Genomic DNA, 27,643 nt, shown 5'->3' with positions numbered 1-27,643 from the left:
AGGACTTTCTGATACTGATGGGCAAACCAGAGAGCCTGGAGGCCCCCACTCTTCTAACTCATCTCCTGCCTATCTTTGAGGCTGCCCATCTTCCTCCGCTCCTTCCTCTGGAGCTCTACTACTTACTCCTACTGTGCTTTTAGGGGCCATTCAGACCGCTTTATTCCGAATCTGTTTTTTTAAAACCTCTCAGGGACTGAGGTAGGGCAATGGTAAGTCACTTGTATAGCATGTCCAAGTACCTGGGTTTGATCCCCAGAATTGCCAAAAACTCCTCTCAAGACTTATGGAATGGCTTCATGAGTGTCTAAACCTTCTGACACCGTATGTCTTTTTTCCTTATGTTTCCCCAATATCCAGGCACCGGAGCTCGAGGCATAAAGATGACTATCACCTAGCCAGTGCCCATCTTTCAGGTAAGGATTTCAGCTTCGTGAGAAGCAGATATCGATGGTACCTTTCCCAAGGAGGGCAACAAAACGTTGCAGGCACAGGGGCTATCAGAAACCAAAGAAGAAGCTCTTGAGCACCAGAGATGCTACCGTCACTCAGCAGTTTCTGGACCTGCCCTGCTCCAGCTCCTCTCTCTGCTCCTCTGCCTGCAATGCTCAACCTCTGCAGGTCTGCCTCAAACGGGTTTACTCTGCTCCCTGAGCTAGCATGACCTGCAGTTTAATGTTTTCTTGGCATTCTCTTTAAAATGGTGTGTGTGTGTGTGTGTGTGTGTGTGTGTGTGTGTGTGTGTGTGTGTGAGAGAGAGAGAGAGAGAGAGAGAGAGAGAGAGAGAGAGAGAGACCTAACACAGGTTTGTCAGACTTGGTAGCCAGTGCTTGTGTCTGCTGAGCCATTTGCTGGCCTGGCTCTTTTAAAGGGAAATTTCTCAAGAGAAGATACTACCCCAACTCCTAGGAACTGGATTCAAACTGCAAAGAATGTGGAAGTCTTGTGGTTCTGTTGTTATTGTTCTGTTTTAATTAAATTACTTTTTTTTTCCTTTTCTATTTTTCGGAGCTGGGGACCGAACCCAGGGCCTTGCACTTGCTAGGCAAGCGCTCTACCACTGAGCTAAATCCCCAACCCCATTAAATTACTTTTTAAAAAGATCTCTGAAATTAGCCAGGCACAGTGGAGCACACTTGGGATGCAGAGGCAGGCCAGCCTGGTTCTAGGACAGTCAGGGCCATATAAAATGTGACCCTGTTTAAAAAACAATCAAGGGGTTGGGGATTTAGCTCAGTGGTAGAGCACTTGCCTAGCAAGCGCAAGGCCCTGGGTTCGGTCCCCAGCTCCGAAAAAACAAAAACAAAAACAAAAAAACCACAACAACAACAACAACAAAAAAAAAACAATCAAAACCCAACAACCTAAAGTCACGATATGGGTACTTACAGCACTATCAAATTCAATGCTTGTAATTCCCGCATTGCTGCCAGACAGGGAGCCCTTGAATTCACATTTATCTGCATGAAACAAAATTAAACTTGGTAAATGTGTTTAAGAGAGGCAGTCACCCTAACAGGGCAGGAGCCTTCCTGCAGCACTGCGGTCAGACAAGACAGAGGGAACGGGCATTCCGCTGCAGTTCCAGTCCTGAGGTGCACACGCAGGCATGTCACATGCACGCTTCCAGGCTGTCCTTTGGGACACACACAGGGCTTCACATTCCTTCCCAGTGAGTTTTGCTACATCAGTGTTTGGGAACCTCCAACTTTTCATAATTCCTGTTTTGGTAATGTTCATTTCACTATGGCCTGAAAAACTGTTGGACTCTATAATCCTATCAATCAAGACAGCCAACTGTCAATACCTCCCTCCCTGCAGACACCCCCCTCACCAACAGTGCTTCTCTTCCAGCCCTCCATTCACCCTTCTCGTCTCCCCAGAGGAGTTTACTGACCCAGAAACCAAAACTATGCTGCTATTTAGTTAATAGCTGGGCAAGTGCTCTACTGCTGAGCTACACCCACACTCATTAATTTTTATAAAGCACATCTGCCAAGATTTGTTTCCTCATGGTGGAGCTTCGTCCTCTAACACTTGAGTCAGTCCACCTGTCCTACAGTAAGTTTCTGAGCAAAGCATGGCACTCCTGCAGGCTTCTACAGACTAAGGGCTTCAGCTGAGTCACTTTCCTGAAAATCAAACAAGGAGCAGACAGGTACAATGCTTCACCAACGATCAATATATTCAGCTCAAAGGGTTCAATAAACTGCTTGTGCTCAGACATCAAAAGCAGTAACCGGCGTCTTTCTCTTTGCTCTAGAGTCTAGAGAAGGCTTCAGTGTTAGGAGCACAGGATTTTGACCTCAGCCCTGGAGAAGGCACAGCAGGAGCCATGAGTTCCAGGCTAGGCTGCACTCACTGTGAGACTCTGTCCCAAAGAGCAAAGAGCATACATTTCAGGACATGTGACCTCAGCTAGCCCCAACTCCACTACTCATACATTAAACACTCAAAATAAAATAAAATCAATTCAAAATAAAGCAAAAAGTCACTTAGCTGTCACCAGAGCTTCCCCGAGGACACCAAAGCTCTTACCTCCGAATGCTTCCCAAAGTTTAACCCTGCGGTCCATGCCTCCAGTGGCCAGTAACCGGGAGCCTGGACTGAACTGTACTGCATTGACCTCCCCGTCATGTGCATCCTGTAAGACAGTACCCTGTTTACGCTGACTTATCATCACCCAGGAGCCTAAGACATATACACACTCCAAATGCTTAGCCCTCTGCCAAACACCCAACCTTTTTTTTTTTTTTTTTTTTTTTTTGTTCTTTTTTTTTTGAGCTGGGGACCGAACCCAGGGCCTTGCGCCCTAGGCAAGCACTCTACCACTGAGCTAAATCCCCAACCCCCAAACACCCAACCTTAAACAGAGCTGGATCCAACCATGATCTCTGCACCCAAAGTCTCCAAGATTCTACTTTCATTCATTTTATTCTCCCACAATTGCAGTGATAGGAATTCATCCATTCGAATACAGTACTATCTCACTGTGTAGCCCAGGCTAACCCTAACTATAATGGTAATCCTCTGACCTTGGTCTCCTAAGCACTCCTAAGCACAGGGGTCTGCTACTATGTTTAGTTTATATTTACTTATGCGGAATACATTCAAAATCAGCACCAGGTGTGATGACATACACTTCCCTCTAACCCAAGCCCTCAGAAAGCAGACAGACTGCCAAAAGTTTAAGGCATGCAGGAAGGACAATAATATACCCCATAAAAAAGCACATAAAATTAAAGTATATTGCCTGAAGTTTGCCTTCGCATGTGTGGGCCAGAAGAAGGTATCAGATCCCTTGAAGGTGGAGTGATGGATGGTTATGAGCTATCTGAAGTGAGAGTTGGGAACCAAATTCAGGTCTTCTTAAAAGAGCAGCAAAGCTCACTTAACGACTGAGACATCTCTCTAGCCTCGGAATTGCCTCTTACGTGCCAAATACTTACTAGATTTACTCTGATGTGTATCACTCGTGTCTAGGTACCTAGTAACACACAACACCCTAAGGAAAGCTTGTGTGTGTGTGTGTGTGTGGGGGGGTGCGCTTAGTAGGCTTCTCACTCTGCCTTAGTAACCTGAGGCAGGATTTCTCACTGACTTGAAGCTATGTTGGCAGTCAGCAAGACTCTGTAATTTTCTGTTCTCCATGCCTGTGCTGGGTGATGGGCACAAAGCCTTCCAGCAGCTTTCTAGATGAATTCTGAGGATATGAGCACAGGCCCTCGTAGACTGCACTAAGCCATCTCTGCAGCCCGGGCTAAAGGTTTTCTTGGCCTGTCCTAATACTGTGAGTCTGTGTAACTCATTCTGGGAACATGGCCCTAGAATGTATTAAAAGTGTGACATTCAACGAATGTTTAGCCTCCTGGAGCTTCATTTTGTTTATCTACCAGAAAAAAATGTTATGACCCACATTGTGCCAAAAAAAAAAAATTAAAAAAAAAAAAATCAGTAAAAGTGTCATTTTTAGGAGAATTATAAGTTCTTCATTCAGAAATTCCTTTTTTTTGGGGCTGGGGATTTAGCTCAGTGGTAGAGCGCTTGCCTAGCAAGCGCAAGGCCCTGAGTTTGGTCCCCAGCTCCGAAAAATAGAAAAGAAAAGAAAAAAAAAAAAAGAAAAAAGAAATTCCTTTTTTTGTTTGTTTTTTTGAGATAGGTAAGAAATTGATTTCTGGGTCAGGCTGACACTTAACTCAGATTCTCTTGTCTCTGCTTCCTGAGTGCTGGGATTTTTTAAGCTTTTGCATGTGCCGCTGTGCCCAGCCCTTTCACAGGGGGTTTCTAGGATTAGCATGGATGAACACCCACATTCAAAATGAGACCAGGTTGAAGCATCCCATGTGAAGGGGAAGAAAGAGATGGTGTCACTAAACTCCCTCAACACAGCAGTGGATACAGAACTCCAAGTTTAGCAAAGCCCAGGGAGGCAGCGTCTCCCCAACTGACTGAGACTTTGGTGATGTGATTGATTATGCACTTTCCCACTCATGTCCAACGGCTGGCAATCTGGTAGCTGACCCGACCTTTTCACCCTGTGCAGCTTTCCCCTGTAAGAACATTCTGTCCTGAGGTCTCAGATTGAAAACTTGAGATCATGCACGGTCACGCCCATCCGCCACTCATCAAGACCCCTGCATCATGGGTTCTGTTGGATAGCAGTCAGCTGTGAACCGCTCACTCTCGGGACACACGCTGGCAGAATCCTCAAGTATCAGCTGCCACACCATCCCATGCACATAACTTCAAAGTGCTGGGAGAAACGGGCTGCTGGGAGTAGAGGGCAAGGAAGGGGCTGTGACATTCAGTGCAATCAGACCTTTTACCAATCATCACTGACCTCTGTAAGGTATGGCTCTGCTGCTGCCCTATCCAACTCCTCCAAAGCAGGACTCATGACACCTGCGCTTCAGTCAGCTCATTGCAGTGACTGACAGTGACACTCTTCCAGTGCCCTGGACCAAAGGCTCTACCACCCAGGAGCCATTCCACTAACTGAACGCAGGCTCGAGCTGCACGTCCCCTCAATCCCCTAAACCTGCCTTGCCTTAACCAACTCCAGGCACTGCAAGACATGATGCCTCTCTGCTTCCCCACTGTTTTCCAGGCTTTGAGCAAGGTAGACCATTTTCTCAGGCTAGACCAATTTCTGTTCTAAAACCCAAATGGGACTAAGGTTACCTGTTACTGCTACAACCCAACTTAAGATTCCCAGGTACCTCTAATGTTTCCAGCGCAGTGTTGTGTCCATAGTTCCAATCACAGGCTCTTAGTGGTTGGAAGTCATCCAGATACAGTTTGATTTATGAAACCAACACCTGACTCTGGTGGACGCCATTATTTTTAAATTTTATGTGTGTCTAAGAGTATTTTGTATACATGAGTGTCTGTGCACCAGGAGTATGCCTGGTGCTCATGGGGCCAGAAGAGGGTGTTGGAACCGAACTTACAGACAGGAGTAAGCTGCCATGTGATGCTGAAAATCAAACTCAGGTCTTCTGGAAGAGCAGCTAGTTCTCTCTCAACCACTGAGTCCTCTCTCTAGCTCCCACTTTTAACATGAACTATTTCTCTAATGCCTCTGAAAGACATAAGCCTCCATCCTCCTCCTTCACCTTAAACTGCAGCTAACGGGTAAAAACAACCGTACAAATTAGTTTCTTCTCCACCCCTAGTTTTCTCTTGCTCATCACTCATCCTTTTAGCCAGTTGCCTGCCACAGACGATGTCCCTAACAAGTTCTGTGGGCTGAAACTAAGCACAACATACCTTAATTCCTTACAGATCACAAAGCCAACAGGTCTAAACAAGTCAGCAATGGACAGCCTAGATGTAGCTCTCAAAGGACCACTTAGTTCCAGATCCTGCTACCGTCCCGGGCTCAGAGGGGCCTGGGTGCAAAGCGTACTTACAAAGACATACGAGGCAGTAGTTGGGACTCTCACATCTTTACCAGAAGCAGGATGCGTGTCCGCGACATCTTGGGGGACTGGGATGGAAGAGACAGAGCGTCTCCTAAGGAATAACACAGAGGCAGACATCATACAAAACTGCACAGCATCAGTATCCACCAGGCTGCCAGAAAGGCCTCAGTGATGACCTGGTTTAAGCAGTGTGCCTGTGCTAATCGCTGTCATCTTTCTACATCCTCCAAAATTCAGGACTCATACCATCTCACTCAAATGACAAAAAAGCGTCAGCACATACCTTACTTCTTGTTTGCTAATTCAAGGGCTCCAAAGCCCTCACTGAAGCAGTCTTGAATGAAAGCTGCTTCCCCTGTCCATCAGCTGTGGGAAAGCCTTCTCGACCTAACACACTAGCTAGCTTGGAGGCGAGAGCTGGCACTCTGAAACACGGTTTCAGGCTGATCTCCATGCCTACTGACAGCCACCCTCAGCTTTTACATTGTGGTCAAGGCAGAGTCAAACGCATGCTAAGAGAAGAGCATCAAGAGCGTGATGACTGCACAGAGCCCAACCTGACGGCCCAGCTCAAGGGCTCCAGCATTCACTCCTAGGAGCATGCAAAGCATCCTGGTTAGCATGTGGACATCATGACGGCGGGCAGCATAGCGTGATCAGCACGATTATCAATAACCCACACTCACATGCTGGGCTGAGAGAGGGTAATATTTTCACCTGGCAGCATCAGAAGAATGATGTCCCAAAAGGGGAGATTCGGACAGACTAAAGGGAAAGGCCATAGATCAGCTCGCAGCAGGATAAAGAGAAAGGAAGTCGCAGAAAAGAGGAAGAAGCTAAATGACAAGCTGAATTAAGGCATCCATGTCCTTGGCACCACTGAGATTCTGGTGTACATTAAAACAATACATCACATACATATGCTTAGGTATATTTACACATTTTAAAAGGAAAGGTGAAGGTCTTCTAACCTACCCAAAGATATTAGTGATAGAATCCAGAAGGCCTCCAGCAGGCTGCGAGAGTCGCTTACTAAAGAGGAGGGGAGGATAGGTTTAAACCTTAGAAACATTTTGCCCCCAAAATCAAAACAGCCCCTAAAAACCAATACCTGGGAATACACTTTCCATTCCCAAATCCCAGTCAAGACAAACTCAACACAGCATTTGAACCACCAGCAAACAGTAAGGAGGGAGAAGGAAAACCCAGCCTATGGTCTTAAAGAAACAAAGGCTTCCCAGGCTTAACCTGATTTCCCTGCAAATAACAAGGAATCTGTCTAACTCACCTAAAAACTTCTGGGTGTTCATGGTAAATCCAACACATTCCTTCAGCGCTATTTTAACAAAACCCTACAGTATCTATCCTTGTGTCCTAGGCTCTGAATGGTCATCATGTATAATAAAGTTTAACGGTTCACCCATCTCTCAGAAGGCCACCATTTGTGTTAGAAATGCCTGGCCACCTGTCCGTACTCTGCCTCCCTCCCACTGTCCTCTCTGTGGGGAGGAAGGGGCTTGGGGACTCTGGGCACATATGACTAGGTTCTCATGTCATGTCCACAAACTAAGGCACAATGATGAGCTCGCCTTTCCCCACCCAGCCAGTCCACTCACGTAGCTGCTCTGCTGATGGCTCGCACAGGAGAGGTCTCTTCTGTGTGATCTGAGGTCTCATCTACAATGACTTCAATGTCATCATCCCTGGAAAGAAATGAAAGAGAATCTGTCACTGACCTAAACAGGAGCTCTGCAGAGGCCAGTAACACATCTAGTGATGGACTCTCTCTGGAGACTTTGTTGCAAAGTGATGGTGAAGAAGAAAAGGGAACTACACTATGTTTGAGAAACATAAACCCTTTTACCTACTCAAAACCAACAATGCCAACCGAGAACACGCAAAACCTAAATGCATGTGCTTCTGACGGCTGGACGCTCTGCTCACTTCCTGTGCTATCATCTGGTCCAGCATGCTCCTTTTTGGTGTTTATCCCAGCGGATGCCAGGTACCTCTGGAATTCCTCTTCCTACACATTCTTGTAGGTCAATTCTTTCCTGATTGTGGGGAAGGCAAGTAATTATTTTAATATTAATGATCTGTTGTGTTGCAAACTTCATGGGAAAAATAGCTTAAAAAGTTAAGAGTCCACCAGCTACTGTTTGGCGTATTAAGAATTTGAAAGCTAGATCTTTTTTCCTTTCAAGGATTATCTGGATTATGAGCATATATACTTAAGAACCTGTTATACCAAGGCTAATAAGTAAATTTATTTTTCCTTATTTACTCTAGGATTACATAGCTGCCTCACACTCTTGGCTGGGGTATAGGGGGAAAATGCTGTGCTTGATTTTCGACTTGGCTGGCTTTCCTAGATCTAGTTTGAGAGAATCACAGGAGAAAGACGGCAAGAGGGGCTAAGTCTACACTGAGTCTACACTGACAGAGTCTCAGGATTCTAAAGGCCCATACCCCAGAAAATACCAGGTCCTGCCAAGTCACCACTTCCTCCCCTAAGCATACATGGCTCTGACCCACACTGTTCTATTCCCAAGGAGTACAGATTAGATGAACCTCTCTAGCAAGCCCTCCCAGACTGCACCGCAGCACAAGCTTTCCATGTGGGATCCCAGGCAGGACCTTCTCATCTAGTCACCTGGTTACACTGGTTACAAGAGGCAGAGACAGGACACTACCTTTTTTGTTGTTTTTCTTTTTAAAGTAACCTATTTAAAGGTGACCTATTTATTTACTTTGTGGGTTTGAAAACACACAGCAAGACCAGTTTTCGCCCTTGAGGTCAGGAGATATACATGTTCTCTCCTAGAGCAAAGGTTAGCAGGAGAACTTTCATTTCTTCTAGGGTGAAAGGGTGCATGGGTGGACCATTCGAGTTTAAATCACTCCTCTCCACTTAAAAGAAAGCAATACACGTTTTATTTTTTAAAAGTGTAAGTTCATTTATGTGTGTTTAGCCTGCATGTATGTATGTATGATGCTGGGTATGTGGGAAGGTCAGAAAAGGGCACTGTATCCTGTAGCTGGAGAGAGAGATGGCTGTGAGCCCCCACGTGGGTCCTGGGCCCTGAACCCAGGTGCTCAGCAAAAGCCACCCCTGCTTTAAACGCTGAGCATCTCAGCCCCAGGAGCTGATACGCATTTAAGTGACAGTGGGTCTGAAGCTAACATACTCTAGGAGAAAACCCATATGAATCAGCAGAGAGGACTGTTCCTGAAACACCCATTACGTAACAGACCTTCCCGTACTGGGCTCTCCATCTCCTACAGTAGGACTAAGGAGAGCTGCTGGTTCAGTTGCATTTCTTTTTGCTGAGATCGCTGACCTCGCTTATGTTTAGAAAACCGGACAAATGTCCACTAAGATGACAGACCAAGAGTAAGAGACTGAAGCCACAGCACAGATTACATGACCACAGTCTAATGAGAGAAAGGCCAAGCGTCTACAGAAACAGTAAGGCAGCTCTGTGTGCAGGAAGTTAGTCATGGACAGCTGACTGCAGTCAACAAGAAAAACTTCTTAGAAAGTAATTTGGGGATATATCCAAAAGTCCTAAGTCAACACATATTACTTTAAAAATTTCATCCCTAGTAACTGACTTGAAATGTGGTCAAGGACCATTTTCAGGACATTCTTTCTAAGTGCAGCAAGAAGCCATCACAGTGAAACTAACTGGAGTGGTCACGTGCACGCTACCTTTCCAGTGGTGCTAACAGGTTTTTATTTTCTGCCTTTAATAGTTTAACTTTGGGCTGTGGCTGAAGTTCCAATCCCTAATACTTCCCCATAATAAAATAAACCTTTTCTTTTTTTAGTGCTTAAAGAAATAAAACCATAAAAAAATCATTAGGAGCACAGTTTTCATTAATTTCTCTATACTTACTGTTCGACAGGTAGAGGTTCCTTTGCTGCTTCTGCAAGCTCCTTCTGCAACCGTGCTTGTCGCCTCCTGTTTGCAAAAATAAAATGAACAAGCAAAATGTAAAATTTTGCCGGTTTATGAAAGCACCATGTTTCACTCAACAAACTTTTAGTTCTGAAGGCAAAACTGAATATTCAGTTCAGGACTGAGGAGATGGCTCAGTGGGTAAGAGTGCTTGCTCACTGCCACAAGCATGAGGATCGGAGTTCAGATCCCAGCATCTACTCAAAAGGCCCAGCATGACACATGCCTAACCCCTGTGGGAGTGCAGACAGGAGGATCTCCAGTGCCAGTCTAACTTCAGGTTCAGTGAACAAGTCACAGCTAGTTCACCTGCATGTACTCATGCCCCTCCCCACACTAAGCCTTTTTAAATAACAGCTAGTATGGCCAAAGACACCCAAATACCTACACTAAATACAACTGAGATTCCCCACTGTAAGAAGGCTCCAGGTCCAGTTAAAAGGTATACGCCACCAAGCCTAATGACCAAAGTTAGATCCCTGGTGGGAGCCTCCTGTCAACTGTGACAAATGCTCTCTTCCACACAAAAGAAAACCGGCCTGCAAAGACCCATGGCTGCCTAGGACAAAAAGGTGTTTTTGATCCCAGGGCTAGTATGGCTACGACTTACCTTTCTGTAGTAAACTATCTTATTAAACCAACCACAAAACAAAAATATAAAGAAACTCAGTGACTATCACAGTCTGCAGATGCTCAAGTCTTATATTACTTTATCTCTAGATGACTTAGGCTACCAAAGGAAATGCAAAAACCATCTAAATAGTTACCTACAGTCCAAAGATGTGGGGCCTACTGACACCAAGGGATACCTGCATCACTGTTCCTGAGTAAGGTGCTCTGAAATCCTTGGACAGCTGAGGTATACAGAACTGTAAGGTCAGGCAGGGTGGTGGCTTGGACAAACCACTAAGTGGTCAGCATCTTACCCACTGCCACCCACCCCTTCCAGAATCATGTCTCTCTACTTCTTAGCCAAGGTGGTCTGTTCCCTTCCTTGGCAATTTTACCTGTGAAGGACCTCATCCCCACACTAAAATTCTAGTACTGGCTTTGTTTTTACATTGTGTGTGAGCACACGGGAAGTGCAAAGGGCCCCTGGGTGGAGGGCTAAGGAGAACTTGCAAGAGTTGCTGTTCTCCCACCATGTGGGTCCCAGGGATCAAACACAGGTCGGTAGTCTTGGCAGCAGGTGTCTTTGAATGGTAAGCTGTCTTGCTAGCCCCCTAGCATTGCTTTTGAGGTACAATAAAGAACTGTTTGAAAAAAATTCAAAGCCCTACTGAAGATCCTCTAATGTAGAAAAGTCATCTAAATGGCTTATTAGAGTTTTGGAAAGGAGCAAGTCTGTTATGTGAAGGGGTATCTTATATTTTTAACCACTGTAAAGAATGAAAATTAAGTTTTACAAGATAACAATTGATCAAAACATTCTTATAGCTGAAAGGTACCTGGACTTAGGGTGTAACACTAGTCTACAAGAAGTTGCTGGCAGACAATCTGAGGCCTTCTCCTTTCTTTTCTATTCTATAAGGTAAGAATAAAAACATGAAGGAGAGAGGCACAAGGTGCCTTAGTGCTTCTCTGATAGTCTGGATGTCCTCTGAATGCACCTTTTACAGCAACCATTGCTCTGGGCTATGGGGAAGATAATCTACCAGGGAGGCAGAACAGGGACCACCAGCTCCAGTCAGTGTAATTGCAACGACCCAAGCCAACCAACACTGTTAGAATCAAGGAAAAAAAAAGAGTACCAAGACAGGACTATGCTAGCAGAAAGGGCATAGCAAGAGAGTGCTTCTACACAACTCACTTTCCAGGGTCTATACCTGCAGTCACACAATGCCACTACCAGATCCCCTGGGGTCTTCATGACTCTAACTCTGTCCAAGAAAGCTAAGGCATAGTTAAACCATTTAATAGAAGTTCACATGCAACAGCAACGATGCACAGGGTGGCTCATTGTTCTTAGTCAGAGTTTCAGGGGCTGAGAGTGGCAGTTGCCCATCATGTCTAAAGCCTATAGGTTCAGGCCTTAGTTATACAAGAAAACTTCAGAAAGATACAAAAGATAAAAACAAGAAACAAGCAAGCAAGCAAACAGAAAACAGCATCTCATCAACCCTAAATAAAAGTAGAACGCTTTATAGTTTATATTTCTAGTTTTGTAATCTCAAAACAACTAGAGCTATGGATTACTCTTCAAATACATAGTGATGAGGCTGGGCGAGGTGGTCTCCACCTTCAATCTCAGCACCTGGAAGTCAGAGCCAGGCCTGGCCTATAAAACTAGTGCCAGGCCACCGAGAACTACACAGAAAGCCATGCTCTGCAGTAAACAGCATTCCTGGTACGCAGGCAGACATGCAGACAGAGTGCATACACATAAATACACAGGTAACTAAAGATCTTAAAAAATGGATCCAAACAAAAAAACCCTAAAATGCATAATATTAGTAGTCATAATCATAAAATTCCACTGCATGTGTGCTCAAGTCACAACTTCTAAGGACCCAGTTCCCCTCACTATGAGTCACACACTGCCTTGACTAACCCCGTTTGTAGACGAGTTCTCCCACCTCCTTGGGATGAAGCCCAACAACTGGCCAGTCTAAAGCAGTCGTCCAGTACTTGGAACACACCTGCCACCTAATTTCTCTGTCAACTCTATGGGCCAAAGCCACTGACCTGCCACTTCCCAATATCTGCACTAGAAGACTTTATTTTAAAAGAACATTTCCAGCCTAGTGGACAAAGTTGACTGCTGTAAAGTTTGATAATATTTGAGTTTGGTTTCCTGACACCCTCATAAAGGGTAGAACCTATTTCACAGTGTTCTCCAACTTTCACAGGTACACTATGGTAGTGCTTTTCCTTCCTTACCTTGCTTGTGTACATACACAAGAACTCACACACAGTGATGAAATAAAAGAGCACTTCTTAATTTGCTGTTCTCTGATTTTAAGAAACCTAACAAATTTTACTGTCACTCTTTGATTTTCTGCCTGGAAATTTCTTTAGTATTCCTATTTAAGGAACCTTTCATAAACTAATCAGCACCCATTTGCTTTCTGACTTGACCTCTAGGACTTAATCTCTCCACCAATGTGAGAATGTAATGTGGCAGGGCAGGCACTCGCCATTAGTCTTCAGAACTGATCCCTAGCACCACTACTGATGAATTAAAATTCTTCACAGACTGAGCCACAAACAGATTTTTCCAGATAGATGTATTTAAGTGTGGTCTTGCAGTCTGAATGGAAGAATGTAAGAATGTGAACCCTGATCATGATATATAGTCAGCACCTGTGTGCGCACATGTGAATTCTAAACTCTTGCATGTCCTGTCACACAGATACAAATTCCTACTATGTTGGCTATTGGTCAGACAAGTGTTCTTTTCGAAAGCTTTGTTTTGTTCTGGATTTATGAGGTTTTTAATCAGGATTTAGTGGAACAGTATTAACTGAATGGCTTTAAATTCCTTTTTCAATGTAATGCATTTAAATGACACCCCGGTGGCCCATCTTTTATTCCTGCCATAAATCCTACCCCGACTTTGCCATATTAAAAAACATTAACAATGAATTTAGAAATCTCACTTTTAAATTCCCGAGATTAAGCTATTGTCTTGTTATTAGCGGTTGGAATTTTTGCCCAGGTCTAAACAGCTTCATGCATTGGGAGGTAGTAGCGGATATGCCACTAGAACAGTGAGGTCCTAACAGCATCTCTCTCAGCAGCTGCAGATGTTCCTGCAAATGCGAATTGCTCTGGTCCCCACATTTCTACTGTGGCTAGTACTTTCTGGTCCCCACATTTCTACTGTGGCTAGTATTTTCTGGTCCCCACATTTCTACTGTGGCTAGTATTTTCTGATCCACATTTCTGGTCCCCACATTTCTACTGTGGCTAGTACTTTCTGATCCCCACATTTCTACTGTGGCTAGTACTTTCTGGTCCCCACATTTCTACTGTGGCTAGTATTTTCTACTGTGGCTAGTATTTTCTACTGTGGCTAGTATTTTCTACTGTGGCTAGTACTTTCTGGTCCCCACATTTCTACTGTGGCTAGTATTTTCTGATTCTGATTCATGAGCCTCTACCACCTACCACCCTGACAGCTGCCAGGCACATTTTTCTTTCCCAAGAACCAGGGTCTGCTCCATTCACTCCAGAGCCCACTGCTGCAGCTGGATGTCCCACCTGGAGTCCTTTTCATTCTCCGCATTAAGGCGATTGGCTTCTTGGGCCTTCTCAGCCATCCACCTGGTGACCAGTTCCTGGTTCTCCTCAGTAGTTTTCCTCAGTTTCTCTTCTAGGGCAGTAAAAGTAATCTGCAGGGCATCATACTCATCCTTCAGGGTCTGGTTGGCTACCTCAAGGTCCTGCAGTTTGGTGCGCAGGTCCAGGCAGTCTGCCTCCAGGTCAGAGATGGTCTGTAAACACTCTGCAATCCTGAAAGTACAATTTGAGAGGAGCTTTCCCTCATCAGAACCCTGTAACACAACCAGGCACCTGGGCAAGCACCACCTAGGTGAGCTTGAGCAAGCAGCAGCGGGACATCGGCCACCACAGCTGGCCCCCCTAGCTCCTTGGTGTGCAGTTCAACAGCAAGTGCCCAGGATGAAGCGCTGACTGACCACAAATGGCAGGGGCAGCAGTTTTTGGAGAAACAGAACCTGAGGGAAGGAAGGGGAGCTCTAGGCACTTCCCAAGTGTCAAAGGGCCCAGCAGGGGTCTCTCCGCAGCTCAAGGCACTGAGTCTACTGCTCAGTCTGCCAAAGTTCTCACCACCAATCTTTCTGCTCACAGCTGTGTCTTCCACCATGCAGTAGGCATGGGCTTCTCCACTGTGGCCCTGCCTCTAGTGGAAGACACTGGTGACTGCACAGTGGTCATGGAGAACTGAGAATGCCTCTGCAGCCTTCGCTTGCAAGTGCATCCTTACTTCCTCAGGTAGGTACAGCACCTAGACCAAGGGCACCACCCCAGCTCTTCTTAGAAAAGAGAGCCAGGGGTTTGGGGGATTTAGCTCAGTGGTAGAGCGCTTGCCTAGGAAGCGCAAGGCCCTGGGTTCGGTCCCCAGTCCCGAAAAAAAGAACCAAAAAAAAAAAAAAAAAAAAAAAAAAAAAAGAAAAGAAAAGAAAAAGAGCCAGGCTGCAAGCATGCAGTAAGATTCTTGCTGAGCGCAGGGTGGTCCCACTTGTCACTAGCCTCGCTCTGACCAGCACAGCGCAGCACAGCACAGCGCAGCGCAGCGCAGCGCAGCGCAGCTCAGCTCAGCTCAGCTCAGCACAGCTCAGCACAGCACATGTGTGACCCGACAGCCAGAACCCAGGACACATGGTCTCTACTTACTTTGCTTCATTCGTCTGTATCTCCTTGTCCTTCTGCTGCATCTGGTTATTCAGGTCAATCACCAACTGGGCTAACTGGGAGATAAGTAATGCTCTTGTAAAGGAGAGACTTTTCAATCTCGACCACACGATGGGTTACTATTTCCTTAATTTTTAAGAAAGAAGAAGTGCCTGTGGGCTGGTAAAGTTAAGGGGAAAGGGATATGGTTGCAAAGCAGGCAGAAGGGCCTTTGAGGCTTGGGCTGCTGCCTCTTACTGAGAATCTCAGTTGGTTTTGAGGTCTGTACGGAGGAAACTGTCTATGCTTCCACCTTGTGGCTGACTCAGCTCAACACGGTAAAGGCATTTTCTCATTTTAGAGCTGTCTAATCTAAGACCAGACACTAGAGTACAACACTCGCCCTCATGACTGATATCTGAGGATTCACACTTAAAAGCCGATGTATCCGGGAGACGTTTAGGGGATCACACAGTAAATTTTTTTCTCCTCCAGACTTCCCTATCATTCTTCTGAGGCTGCGGTTAAGAGCAGTGCTCTGGTTCTGGCTCACCACCTGCTAACAGGCCTCATGCTGCTTGATGGTTCCCTCTGTTGTGTCCTATCCTGGGCTGCCTGCTGACCCACCTCCCACCCTACCCCTGCTTCATGGAGAGTTTGTAATGCCAAATTAGTCCAGATTACTGTACGCTTCAGGCCAGTGATTATTTTCTTTACCTCCCCACGCTTCTTGTGCAGTTCAGTCAGCTCTTCCTGGTGTTTCATCTTCAACTGGGCCATTTCTTGTAGCTGACTGTCATTCCATGCACCATCGTGCCCAGGACTAAATCACCATCAGCCACACATAGACAACATGCACAAAAGAGTGAAATAAACAGTCAGACTCCAGACCTTTCTGACTAGGCAATAATAAATCACTAATCCAGAATTTAATCCTGCACAACTACCAAACCACGATGGTATCTGAAACAGTGGCAAATCCTGAGTCATTATAGGTAGGAAGCAGGACACCAATGATGGTAAACCAAAACAACCACAGCGGCCGGCCAGCTCAGGAGCAAAGGCGGGGCTCTGAAGAAAGTGTAGGTGAACAGCCAACACGCCCACTCATTACAAGTACTGCACCCCAGCCCTGTGCAAGGTACTGCCAGCTCTGTCCAGAATGGAAGAAGGGAGCACAGAGCCCTGTTCTCAGGCATCTGACAAGAGAAGCAGATGGGCAAAATCAAGTAGTGTGTGAAGATACATGTTACAAAGTACAACTGAGGAAAGGAAGGGAACAGGGTAGAAAAGTCTGGGTTTCACTAAGGTGACCAGAAAGAAACAAACTCACCTCTACCTAGCAATGGGCCCTCTGAGTAGAGGAGGCTGTACACTACAGACTGGGAGGGGCACAGTGTGAGTGAAGGGGAACAAGAACCAAGACTTGGAAAGTAAGATTATGCTGAGCCTCCACTCCTGGACTGCAGGGATGCATTCACTCACTGACGAAAGGTTCAGCAGTCTGAGATGGGGAGGGTGTAGTGCAGGAGCAGAAACAGTGAGACCAATTAGCAGGACATTGGGGAACCCTACTACCGAAGGCAGCTCACACCACAGTGGTGCCACTAGAGACAGTTGAGTCTAGCCCCATTCTGAAATGTGGATGTGGGGAATGAAAGACTGACAGGAACTAAGATGACTCAAGGCTTGGGACCTGAGCAACCAGCACACCAGGTATCATTAACTGTATGTCAAGACTGGGAGAAAAATGTCTAGGCAGGACAGGATTCTCCTACGGCCATCCACACTGAAAGCTCACCAGTAAGGTCAGCGTACAGACGTGCATGAGGCTGCAGGAGCACGGGACACCACAATGATCTCTCTGCTTTGGGAACTTTGTCAGATATTTGATATTATCTCAGAAACAAGACTATGAGGAAAACCAGTGAAAGGCTCTAAATAGAAGGGTAGAAGGGTACAGGGGTAGAGATAAAAGTTAATCAGTTAACAGCTGCTGGTAAAACAAACTATGTGGAAACCCAGACTTAAACCCCACAACAGACCTGCAGGGCCGCTAACTCTGATCAGAGAAATACCTGGACTCAAATCCAAACAGATCCAGCAGCAGTAACCATTTCTCCTCAGGGAATGCCTGCCAGTCCCAAACCCAAACAGATCCAGCAGTAGCCATCTCTCCTCAAGGAATGCTTGCCAGTCCCAAAGAGCTCTTCTCCAAAGCTCAAAGGAGAACAAACAGACACCAGACACCAATAGCTCTTGTCAGGTGTGGGCACTACACACTTTGACAAGTGCTACCTGCTCCCAGTAGCTGAATGAAGGACCAGCGACTCAGAATCTTTATTTTCCTTTTATTTCAGAGATTCTGCAAAATTTTGACTGACTACGACTGAAAATTCAAGGTTCAAGAGAAGGTTCTTGGCAAGAGTTACAGATACTCATTTGTGGTGTCTCTGATCTGAAAAAAGGGACAGAAAAAGGGAAGAAGGCAGGACGGTAAATCAGAGCATCCACACTGACAGGGCTGCTCCTTAGGATTTAGGATATGTGCAGCATGGGAGGGGTGACGGCAAAGAGCAGCATAATCAAGTGGCATGGCCACGGATGCCGTAATCCCAGAAGAGGCAGGAGGAGCTCTGTGAGTTCAAAGCCAGCCTTTTCTACAGAGTTCCAAGACAGCCAGGGCTAAACAGCAACGCCCTGTCTTAGAACAGCACAGTAATACCACATAAGTCAAGCCCTACTGATACATGGGTTTTATTGTACATCTAAGCATAAATATTCGTTTATCTCACCCTTTTAGGCAACTGAATACTTCCCTAATCTTAGCCCAGGAACTAGAAACCAGCAGACAAAAATGGACACTGCCTTGTTTAAAGCCATCCTTGATGACTTTAAGAGTGATCAGAAGGTATCTCACTAAATCTTTCTCCCAGTGCATAGAGCATGGAATGTACAAAGCATTGAGGGTATTCTAGCATATGGGCTGGCATTCAACACAAAGTCTCATGAAATGAAAGCTGTAAGAAATCAAGTCACTCCTCACACGTGGTTGGGAGGGGTTGAAGAGTAACAGGGAGGACCTTCTAGGATGGTGGACTGCAGACAACAGGCTGTGGAGACTTGCAGATAGAAACAGCACCCAAAATTGCTAGGGACAAGGCAAGAAGGGATAGGCCACACCCCTGCTTTGGGACCAGTGACTTCCTTCTACTCACAATGAAACAAAGGGACTGATAGCTTCTGTGAACACTCTTAACACATTTCCAAGCAAACATCCCTTTGTGCCAGTCTCTGGCTTGGCTTCTGTCCCCACTAAGTGGGTTTATTAACTCTCACCTCTGCATCCCCAATGCCTGGCCATATTACAGTCAAAAATCTAAAGTGAAAGAGACTCTAGCCATAGTTCAGGAATGAAAAGGTAGTGGCAAAATAAACTACTGGACAGAATCAGGAGTCTGAGGTAAAAACTCAAAAGCATGAGTGGACACGGAGGGAAAGAGGAACCCAGACAACTTGTGGAAGGACAGCAGTAATGGAAACAAGGCAGTCAGGAGGCTGGCTCATTATGGATGTTTGTGGAAAGACAGACTTCCAGTAAAACAACCACAAATAAAATCCAGACAATTAGCTCCTCCCCAGCCCCAGCAAATCGATTTGTTGATCATACAGGTATACAGTCACTGTGCTGATTGCTTTCATTACTCGACACAAGTTGGGCTCATCTGAGAGAAGGAAACCTCAACTGAAAAATGGCCCCCGTTGGCAAATATGTGGGGCACTTAGATTAACGATTTAGGGCCTAGCCCACCAAGAGGGGTGACAACCCTAGGCAGGTGGTCCTGAGTGTATGAGAAAACAAGCCAAGTGGGTCACAGGAAGCAGTGTTCCCCCATGGCCTCTGCTGCAGTTGCGGCTGGCAGGTTCCTGTCCTTCCAAGTACCTATGTTGGTTTCCTTCAATGATGGACTGTGACTAGGATGCATACGCTAAATAAACCCTTTCTTCCACTGGTGGCTTTTGGTTACAATCTTTATGACAGAAACAGAAACCTAATTAGGACAGTCACCAAGAGCTTACTAGACAGTCCAGGACTGCTGTTGTGCTTTGGGGAATAGAGGCAGGCAGATCTCTTGAGTTTGAGACCAGCCTGGTCTACAGAGTGAGTTCCAGGTCAGCCAGGGCTACACAGAGAAACCCTGTCTCAAAAAAACCCCAAAGATTACCCAGACAGAAATATAATCTTTAGCTGACTGAATTTAGAGAACAAGGTAAAGCTGCATTTCTGGGAGTGAGGAATAAGCAGAGCATTGTTAAAGAGCATATTAAAGAGGATCTCCTGCACTGTGACTAAGCAAAAGACAAAACACAAGCCGGGCAGAGCCATCTCTTCTCTAGGGTTTTCTTACCCTGTCACCAGAAGACCCTGCCAGATGGACAGGAAGCTGTGTGGAAGATGCGTTTATAGGCAGAAGTAACTGGCAGGGCACATGAATCATTTCTGGTTTTGTTTTAAAACCTTAAATTAGCTACCTTGTTTTTAACAATTACTAGGTGTCAACATGATTAAGAATGGGCATTGCTCCTCCCAAGCCACAACTACACAAGCATCACATGATCTGGAGAGAGGACAGAATGACCGCGAGCCCCATACACCATGGCATGGCTCTCCATTAAGACTTGGGAAACAAATCACTCCCTGTATTTGTCAGGACTCACCTTTCCCATTAACACAGACTGCTACTTCTCAATCTAGCTCTTGAAAGAAAAAAGCCTGTTGCAACCTGTTAATTTGATTTCACAAGCTAAAGCTGAAAACACCAGGCTAAAGGGATCAAACAGACCAGTACTATAATAATGTTTGTCACTTAATCCTGTTTAACAAAGCTCTGGAAGACTACTCAGGAACCCAACTGTTTCTGATTATTACCCCTTTAAAGACAGGGTCACTCTGTTCCCTTGGCTAGCCTGGAATCTGCTATGTAGATCAATCTAGCTTCAGACTTAGAGATCTGCCTGCCTCTGTCTTCCAAATGCTAGAATTATAGGTGTGCAACACCAGACATAGCTCCTGTTTTTGATTATTCAAAAAGTAGAACCCAGGGGATTAGAAGAAACACTCACATAGGTAACATGTGAACAGGGCTTGAGAACTTTCTCAACCTGATAATACTGTAAGAGTGTGTGTGTGTGTGTGTGTGTGTGTGTGTGTGTGTGTGTGTGTTTCTGAACAACCCTTTTAGTTACATGATTTTAGGAGTTGTGATCTGAAGGCAACTGAGACAAATTGGGCTAGAAAATAGTGTCTGTTTGCTTCAGAGGTGGTAACTGAGCGTGGCATGCTGGTGAGTGCCTAGAATCCCAGCACCAGGGAAGCTGAAGAAGGATCACTACAAATTCAAGACTAGCCTGGGCCTTGCCTCTAAAGTAAATAAATAAAACGCAAGAGAGGGGGGGTGGACATAAGACGTAAGACAAGTTTCCAATAAAATGCACAACACAGCTTTGTTTCGGAATACCTTATTTCATGCCTATTTGGTATGTCGTGCTTTTCAGCCTGTAGTTTCTGGGTCAATACTGAATGAAGATCTGACTTCTCCAGCAACTTGGTATCTGTGTACATAAAAAGAAAAAAAAAAGCTGTTATTGTACCATGCGCAGATCTTACAAAGTTTGGGACCAAGAAGCACAAGATGTCCTGAGCATGTGTCATCATTATTAGGTGTCGAACTATGTTTGTGGTAGGCTTCGTCACATGTAGCAATCTAGGAACTTAATTGCTCAGATGTGTCTGGCCTAAGCTTGTGAAGTCCAACCACCCAGACCCATGGACACTTACCCGGAAGAATGACCCCTATAGAGAAAACTAAAATAGCTTCCACCTTATTATTTTCCACCTATGGAGTAGGAGCAAAATACCATGCACCATAGCAAAATGAAAGGTTAGGGATTATAAAACTGTATTGATGAATTTAACTACTTTTTAGATCAGGGCACTAGGAACAACCAAAAAAAAAAAAAAAAAAAAAACAACTAATGGACTGGAAATAAACATTGGAGCCAACACAGGAAAAAGGATGAAATATTTAGTCTTTATTAATGTATTGCTATTATTGCTATTATTATTAGAAACAGGGTTTCCTTGTGTAGTCCAGTCTGTCCTGTAATTTGCTTTGTACACACCGGGCTGTCCTCAAACTCAGAGGTCCGCCAGCTTGGATTAAAGGTGTAAATGTGAAACATTTAGACTTCGTATTGCCAATGATGAAATAAAACTCTGAAGGTAGGCAGATATATGAAAAAGTTGAACTAGAAAGATGACAAAAACCACTGTGAGGTTTCTTGCTCAGAAAATTGGACAGAAGTTTATGTTTAAACTCTATAGGAAAAGACTTTGGCAATAAAAGAGTTCTTTCTGCCCATATGAGATGGTAAATAGTACAGGAATTCAAAAGAACAGACAGGGCTTGAAAGATGTAGTCAGACTCAAAAGGAACAGTCCAATAAGGTCTGATTGTGGGGGCTCTAAAGGGGGAGAAATAGGGAAGATGCCTCCACAAAAGGTCACAGCCTATGGTTCTGTAACAAAAAGCGAATTAACAACAAGGAAACATGACAGTCTACTCATGTGGAGCCACGTGCGTCGAGACAGTGAGATTTAAGATTCTCTTTCCCAGTATCTAGTTCTTCCTAGTTATCTGATGAGATTACTATGGGGAGACTGTGGAACAAGTGTAGTTGTTCAATGGGCGAGTAGTATAGTAGTCTAGCATGCTTTGGGCTTGAGGGCTCAGTATTGCCTAAAGAAAAAAATGTTCAGTTGGTTAAAGAACCCTTCTTATTCTCAAAGGAGAAATGGGAGTCAAAGGATAGCTCTGAGTCAGGGGCAATGCCTTTAATCTCAGCATGCTGTAGGCTTAAAAGAGAACCTGAGCTGGAGGCCAGTCTGGGTCACAAAAAGACCCACTCCAAAAAACAAAGCACCACATTCTGAGTTCCGACATCACTAAGCAGAACAAGAACCTGACCGTGGGAACCTCGGAGAACTTTGAAGGAAGGTAGCTACAAATCCAAAATACAACCAAAGCCGGGCACGATGACAGCCCATTTCTTCTTAAAACAGTGCAGGAAACCATGCCCTCCATTTGATGAGCCTTAGGAGGAAGTGGTTCCTTGAATAGCATGACAAAAAACAGGGTGTCGTTCAGTTTCACCACAGATGGACATCCTGTGAGAAGGGCGGGTAGGGCTTTTAAAGGACACCCGGCAGTTAAGAGGGCTCCTTCATAAAGGCTTTCTCCTAAAGAGAAGGATCGATAACGGAGCCTATGCCTACCCAAGGCCTCTCTTCATGTTTCTCTTCAGGTTCAGACAGGAACTACAAGAGGAACGCAAGCGAGATGGTCAGAAATGATCAGCTTGAAAGGCTAGAATGAACTAGGTCACAGTCAGACTAGAAAAGAGATGGCCAATGCCCTGGCCTATGAAGAAAGATACAAGGAAGCAAAGGTTGTCGGTCCAACCTGCTCCATTGGCCTGTCATACTGTGTTCTCTTCTCACGACGAATCAAACAGCCTGACTGACTAAAGATCAGCCAGACCTTACGCTCTATCCAGCACTGTCCCTAAACTGACCAATACTAGTATATAATCTAAAGTAGGGTGGACAGTAGGATTAGCTTCCTAAATTACAGCTTTATAGTCTACCTAGTGCCTTTACTAGCTTATCAAGTGCAGAGGTCCCACCCTCTAAAGGCTATAAACACAAGAAACTTCTTTCTTCTGTGGTGGTTGTTGGATGTCCCAGATTCCCTTGCTCCAAGTAACAGTATTATTTAAGGACCTGAAATTCATCTCAGCTTATCCCTCCAGAACTTAGAAAGAATCTTCATTATTTAAAATAATACTTTCCATTTCTGACTGTTCAGTTTGACTCTCTCCTACCAGTAGGCTACCCAGTTTTCAAATTAAAAAAAAAAAAATCAAATCAAAATATAACGAAAATGGGGTTGGGGATTTAGCTCAGTGGTAGAGCGCTTGCCTAGGAAGCGCAAGGCCCTGGGTTCGGTCCCCAGCTCTGAAAAAAAGAACCAAAAAAAAAAAAATATATATAACGAAAATGACTCAATTTGTCTCCAAGATTATTAGTACCTGACATTTATGTTTTACCATACAGATGGTGTTTAATGCCCTTAGATACAATCTGTTTTTACTTTGCTAAACTTCTCTTTAAAACTCCCATTTTAAGATGCATCAAACCAGCAAAGTGAAAAGGTCTGACTTTTAACTACATTATCTTCTAAAGAGAAACAAGAACAGAACCCATGAAATGTGTAAGCGGATTCCTGAGCTACAGAAACAGCCATTGCTCTCCCAGAGTACAAGGGAGCAACACTACAGAGAGAGCATCCCCTTTCTGGATCACCTTTTAAAAGAGACTAAGTGCAGTGAAAGGACCATTTCTCAGGAGATCCAACAAGGGCAAAGGCACTAGTGTCTTAAAACTAAAATCGAATGTCAGCCCCAACATTAATCCATACTGCAACTTAATCATCGTTGACCTTTGTGCTTTATAAAATTTAAGATGAAATACACGCCAATTACTTAAAGCGCTCAAATTTGTGTGCAAATCAGAACCACTTGGGAAGCATAGAAAAGGTATTATTTATCTTCTGCTATTTATACTGCTTTTATTAGTCTGAGGTGGTTTTGATTTTCAATTATTTTTTTTAAATCCCCAGATGATTCTAATGTACAAATAACTACTGATTTATCCCAATCAGAAGGCAAACAGCAGAATTGCTATTTTGAATCCCACTATCCGCAAAAACTTAGGAGGAAGATTTTGCCCAGGTTATCCCAGGAAGCAGATGGGACCTCAGGATCCAAGAGTGACAACTTCTTCGTTCAAACGTCAGACAGAGTGGCAAAACTGGGAACACGAGACACGAAAATGCTCGTTGAGAACCCTCCTTAAGAATACAAAGGATACTTTCCATCCTTAAAATCGCAAACAGCGGCGAAGAAACCACTTCTTTCTCACTTAAGGCTTTCAATAATGGCAAAGGCTGAGATCCAACGGGCAGATCATAAAACTGAAATGTGTACAAAAAATATGGAGGCCTGTGAAGTCAAAAACCACTAGTTCCACAGAACTCCGAAGAGAACGCCCATCTCTCAAGTTAATGCTTAAAGTCAATCTCTGTCTTGAACTTGATCCCTTAAACACGATGTTTTTGGAGCTCGACTACCTAAATGCATCAGCGCCGTCTGGGTTGTCAGATTTACAACCACAAACGATGGCTGTGGAAAGAACGTGGACGGGGAACCCTCCATGATCCCTTCCAAGGTTTAAGTCAAAGAAGGAAGAGAAGCAATGAAAGGGTTTGGGGCGTGCGGGGCGCAAGGTCCCCGCCGAGGACGCCATGCGCGCGGGCAGAGCCAGAGTTCTGCCCGGGGTTCCTGCTGCGGCGCCGCGTTCCACTCCCCACCCCGGGCCCTCGCGTGCTGCTCACACTGCAGAATGATCTCCTCGAACGCCTGCCTCTGCAGCCGGTCCCGGCGCCTCAGTTCCTCCGCAATGTGGCGCTTCCAGCGGGGAAAGTCTGCGGCGCGGAGGCCCGACGACATGCCGAATGCTGCCCCGGCGCCTCAGGGCGGCCGATCCGCGCCGACACTCAGGACTGCAGGCTGCAGCGTGCTGCAAGCCGCGAGCCAACAGAAGCCGGCCTCCGGAACCTCACCTCTCCACACCGGGGACCCCTGAGGCTATCTGGGATGATTTTCCGGTGTCTGCCGGAAATTATGTTAGAGAAGGCCGGAAGGCCCGCCTCATTGCCGGACGTCGTAGGCCGCGCGCAAGCTCGGCCGGAGACGTCGTGGGACGCTCTCAAATGACGCAATCAGGAAGCCGGAAGCGTCTGTGTTGAGAGGCAGCCGCTGGGAGGCACCCTGCCTTCGCGGAAGGAGACCGGAAAGAGGCTATATTTGTCCACTGGTGTCTGTTTCCTTGCTACTTTTATTTTGTGTTGCGTTTTCTTTTTTTGTCGGCCCACTTTTTCTTTTTCTTTTTCTTTTTGGTTCTTTTTTTGGAGCCGGGGACTCCCCCTGTGTGTAGTGAATGTTTGTCGTTGAGTGACATAGCCTCCCTAAGCATTAGTTGCCTAACCTGTAAAATGGAGGTGGTAATGGTACTTAACCGGAATGTGAAAAGCTATGAAATGTAATTTCTTTCAGCTGCATGGTTAGTCTGTCTTTACCTAGACAACGGTGTCCCTCCAAGACCCACCCAAACTGAATTTTTGCTCATGCGTGTGTGCCTTCAAGGCTGCTGTCAAACTCCTGGACTCAGACCATCTCTTTGGTTTTTTGGTTACTATGCTCTCAAAGGATTTGAGTCAGTTAAGAGACACAGTTTAAAGAGAAGTTTAGCAAAGTAAAAACTAAAGAGAGGAGTGGACTTTCTCAAAAGATATCTCTGTTGGGGATTTTTAAAGAATTTTTTTTTTCTTAATGAAAAAGAGGTGTGTAACATAATTCATGGAATAAGGCAGCCCCTTCCCCTCTCAGGTCAAGGAAGACTGGTTCAATCTTTTAGGGTAGTTCTGGTTATCCAGAAAAGCCCACAGGTTGAGACTAGAGCAATGTAGACTGTGAACACACACACACACAAACACACACACACACACATGCCAACCAACCAACAACAACAAAAACCTAAGACAGTTGTTTCATCTCTGACTCCTTTTTGGCGACCGTTCATGTTCCCAGAAACGATCTCGTGGATCTTTGTTAAGAAAATTGGAGTTCTGTTACGAACGTTGGGCCATGGTTTCACAATCGCTTCTCAAGCTGTGCAAAGTTAGGAGCAGGAGCTTAACTCTTCTTCTAGAAACCTACTTCTTCTGGATTCTCTCCACGGGTTGCTTTCTACCAAATATTCTTGTGCCTGCCCTCTGGAGTAGCTGAGACTATATTTAGTCATGTGCTGCTGTGCCCAGAACCACTGACCTTAGAAAGCCCCACCGCCACCACCAGAGAAGGAGACGGATGAAAACAAGAATAAAAACTGTGAACAATGAATCAGAGATTCTGTCCTTCCATTACACTCCTAGGAGCCTCAGAAGGCAATCCAATACTAATAGAAGTTAGAAGGGAGAAACTGATGATACACACACAGATACTTAAATACATGGTGTACTGGCTGGTTTTGTGTGTCAACTTGCCACTAGCTGGAGTTATCTCAGAGAAAGGAGCCTCCTTGAGGAAATGCCTCCATGAGACCCAGCTGTAAGGCATTTTCTCAATTAGTGATCAAGGGTGGGAGAGCCCATTGTGGGTGGTGCCATCCCTGGGCTGGTAGTCCTGGTTTCTATAAGAAAGCAAGCTGAGGAAGTCAGGGGAAGCAAGCCAGTAGGCAGCTTCTGCATCCATTCTTAAGTCCCTACCCTGTGTGTGAGTTCCTGTCCTGACTTCCCTTTGGTGACGAACAGCAATGTGGAAATATAAGCTGAATAAATCCTTTCCTCCCTAACTTGCTTTTTGATCATGATGTTTTGTGCAGGAATAGAAACCCTAAGATGGCTTTGGTTGATAAGCTCACTGGATCAGAAAACTTGGGTCAGAATTGTCTGAACGTCATTGCCTTTCACAGACTAGTGAGTGGGTTGCTCTTAACAGGTTGGTAAGATTGTATCAAGGGCCAATGAAATGGCTCAACAGGTAAAGGCAATTGTTGCCAAGCCAGATGACCTTAGTTCAAGTCCCGGGACACATACAGTGGAAGGAAATACTTGACTCCTGCCAGTTTTCCTCTGACCTTCACACACATACATACTGATGTGTCCATACTCATGTACACATATGTACACAACACAGATGCATGTACACATACAGTAAATAAAATTTGATTTTATAAATAATGGAGCCACACAAAGTAGGAGGTCACAGAAGGGGAATGGAATGTCAAAGAATCTTGTAGTAAGAAGATCCTTCATATGCACCTAACCCTTGAGATACTGAGGCCTCAGGGAGTGGGGAGGTCTGGGAGTGGTGGGGGTGGTGGGGGGTGGGAGTGGGGCATTCTTTTGGAGATGGGGGTGAATGGGGGTGGGGTGGTGGTAGAGGGGGAAGAAGATATGGGATGAGGAACAGTCAGAGGGCAGAGCAGGAGGGGGATAAAGACTGGAATGAAAAAAAGATTAAATAATACTAATACTAATACTAATACTAAAGAAGATCCCTCATAGACAGTTAAGAAGTCCTTGGGACAGAAAAGCATGGAACAGAGGAGAAGAACAGTAGTCGGGTTCTAGAGCTGTAGTAAGGACACCCCAATAGTTGCTCTGGAGGTATTAAAAGGAGCCTGGAGAATCAGATGTAAGTTATTTCCTCCTACAGGGA

General features: G+C 45.2%; 1 protein-coding gene and 1 non-coding gene across 5 annotated transcripts in view; both read right to left on the bottom strand.

Annotated features, from left to right (window-relative positions):
- Atg16l1 (autophagy related 16 like 1) overlaps nt 1-25,042 on the bottom strand; it is a 35,923-nt gene extending 10,881 nt beyond the window's left edge. The window contains exons 1-12 of one of the 4 annotated variants that reach the window (XM_032901567.1): nt 24,757-25,041; nt 20,761-20,854; nt 15,959-16,064; nt 15,245-15,318; nt 14,090-14,341; nt 9,824-9,889; nt 7,541-7,627; nt 6,900-6,956; nt 6,642-6,689; nt 5,913-6,015; nt 2,539-2,644; nt 1,390-1,460 (exon numbers count right to left, since the gene is read on the bottom strand). In XM_032901567.1, the coding sequence (XP_032757458.1) occupies nt 1,390-1,460; nt 2,539-2,644; nt 5,913-6,015; nt 6,642-6,689; nt 6,900-6,956; nt 7,541-7,627; nt 9,824-9,889; nt 14,090-14,341; nt 15,245-15,318; nt 15,959-16,064; nt 20,761-20,854; nt 24,757-24,871 (1,179 nt within the window). In that variant the 5' untranslated portion in view covers nt 24,872-25,041. Of the gene's footprint in view, nt 1-1,389; nt 1,461-2,538; nt 2,645-5,912; nt 6,016-6,641; nt 6,690-6,899; nt 6,957-7,540; nt 7,628-9,823; nt 9,890-14,089; nt 14,342-15,244; nt 15,319-15,958; nt 16,065-20,760; nt 20,855-24,756 lie in introns of all 4 variants that reach the window. The other 3 variants (XM_032901570.1, XM_032901568.1, XM_032901569.1) reach the window with 3 other exon arrangements.
- On the bottom strand, nt 4,573-4,841 carry LOC116899832. The gene has a single exon (XR_004387831.1).
- Nucleotides 25,043-27,643: the final 2,601 nt, after the last annotated feature.

Source organism: Rattus rattus, chromosome 4 (assembly GCF_011064425.1).
Source record: "Rattus rattus isolate New Zealand chromosome 4, Rrattus_CSIRO_v1, whole genome shotgun sequence".
NCBI classification, from domain to species: domain Eukaryota; kingdom Metazoa; phylum Chordata; class Mammalia; order Rodentia; family Muridae; genus Rattus; species Rattus rattus.
This window is presented reverse-complemented; position numbering and strand designations above follow the sequence as displayed.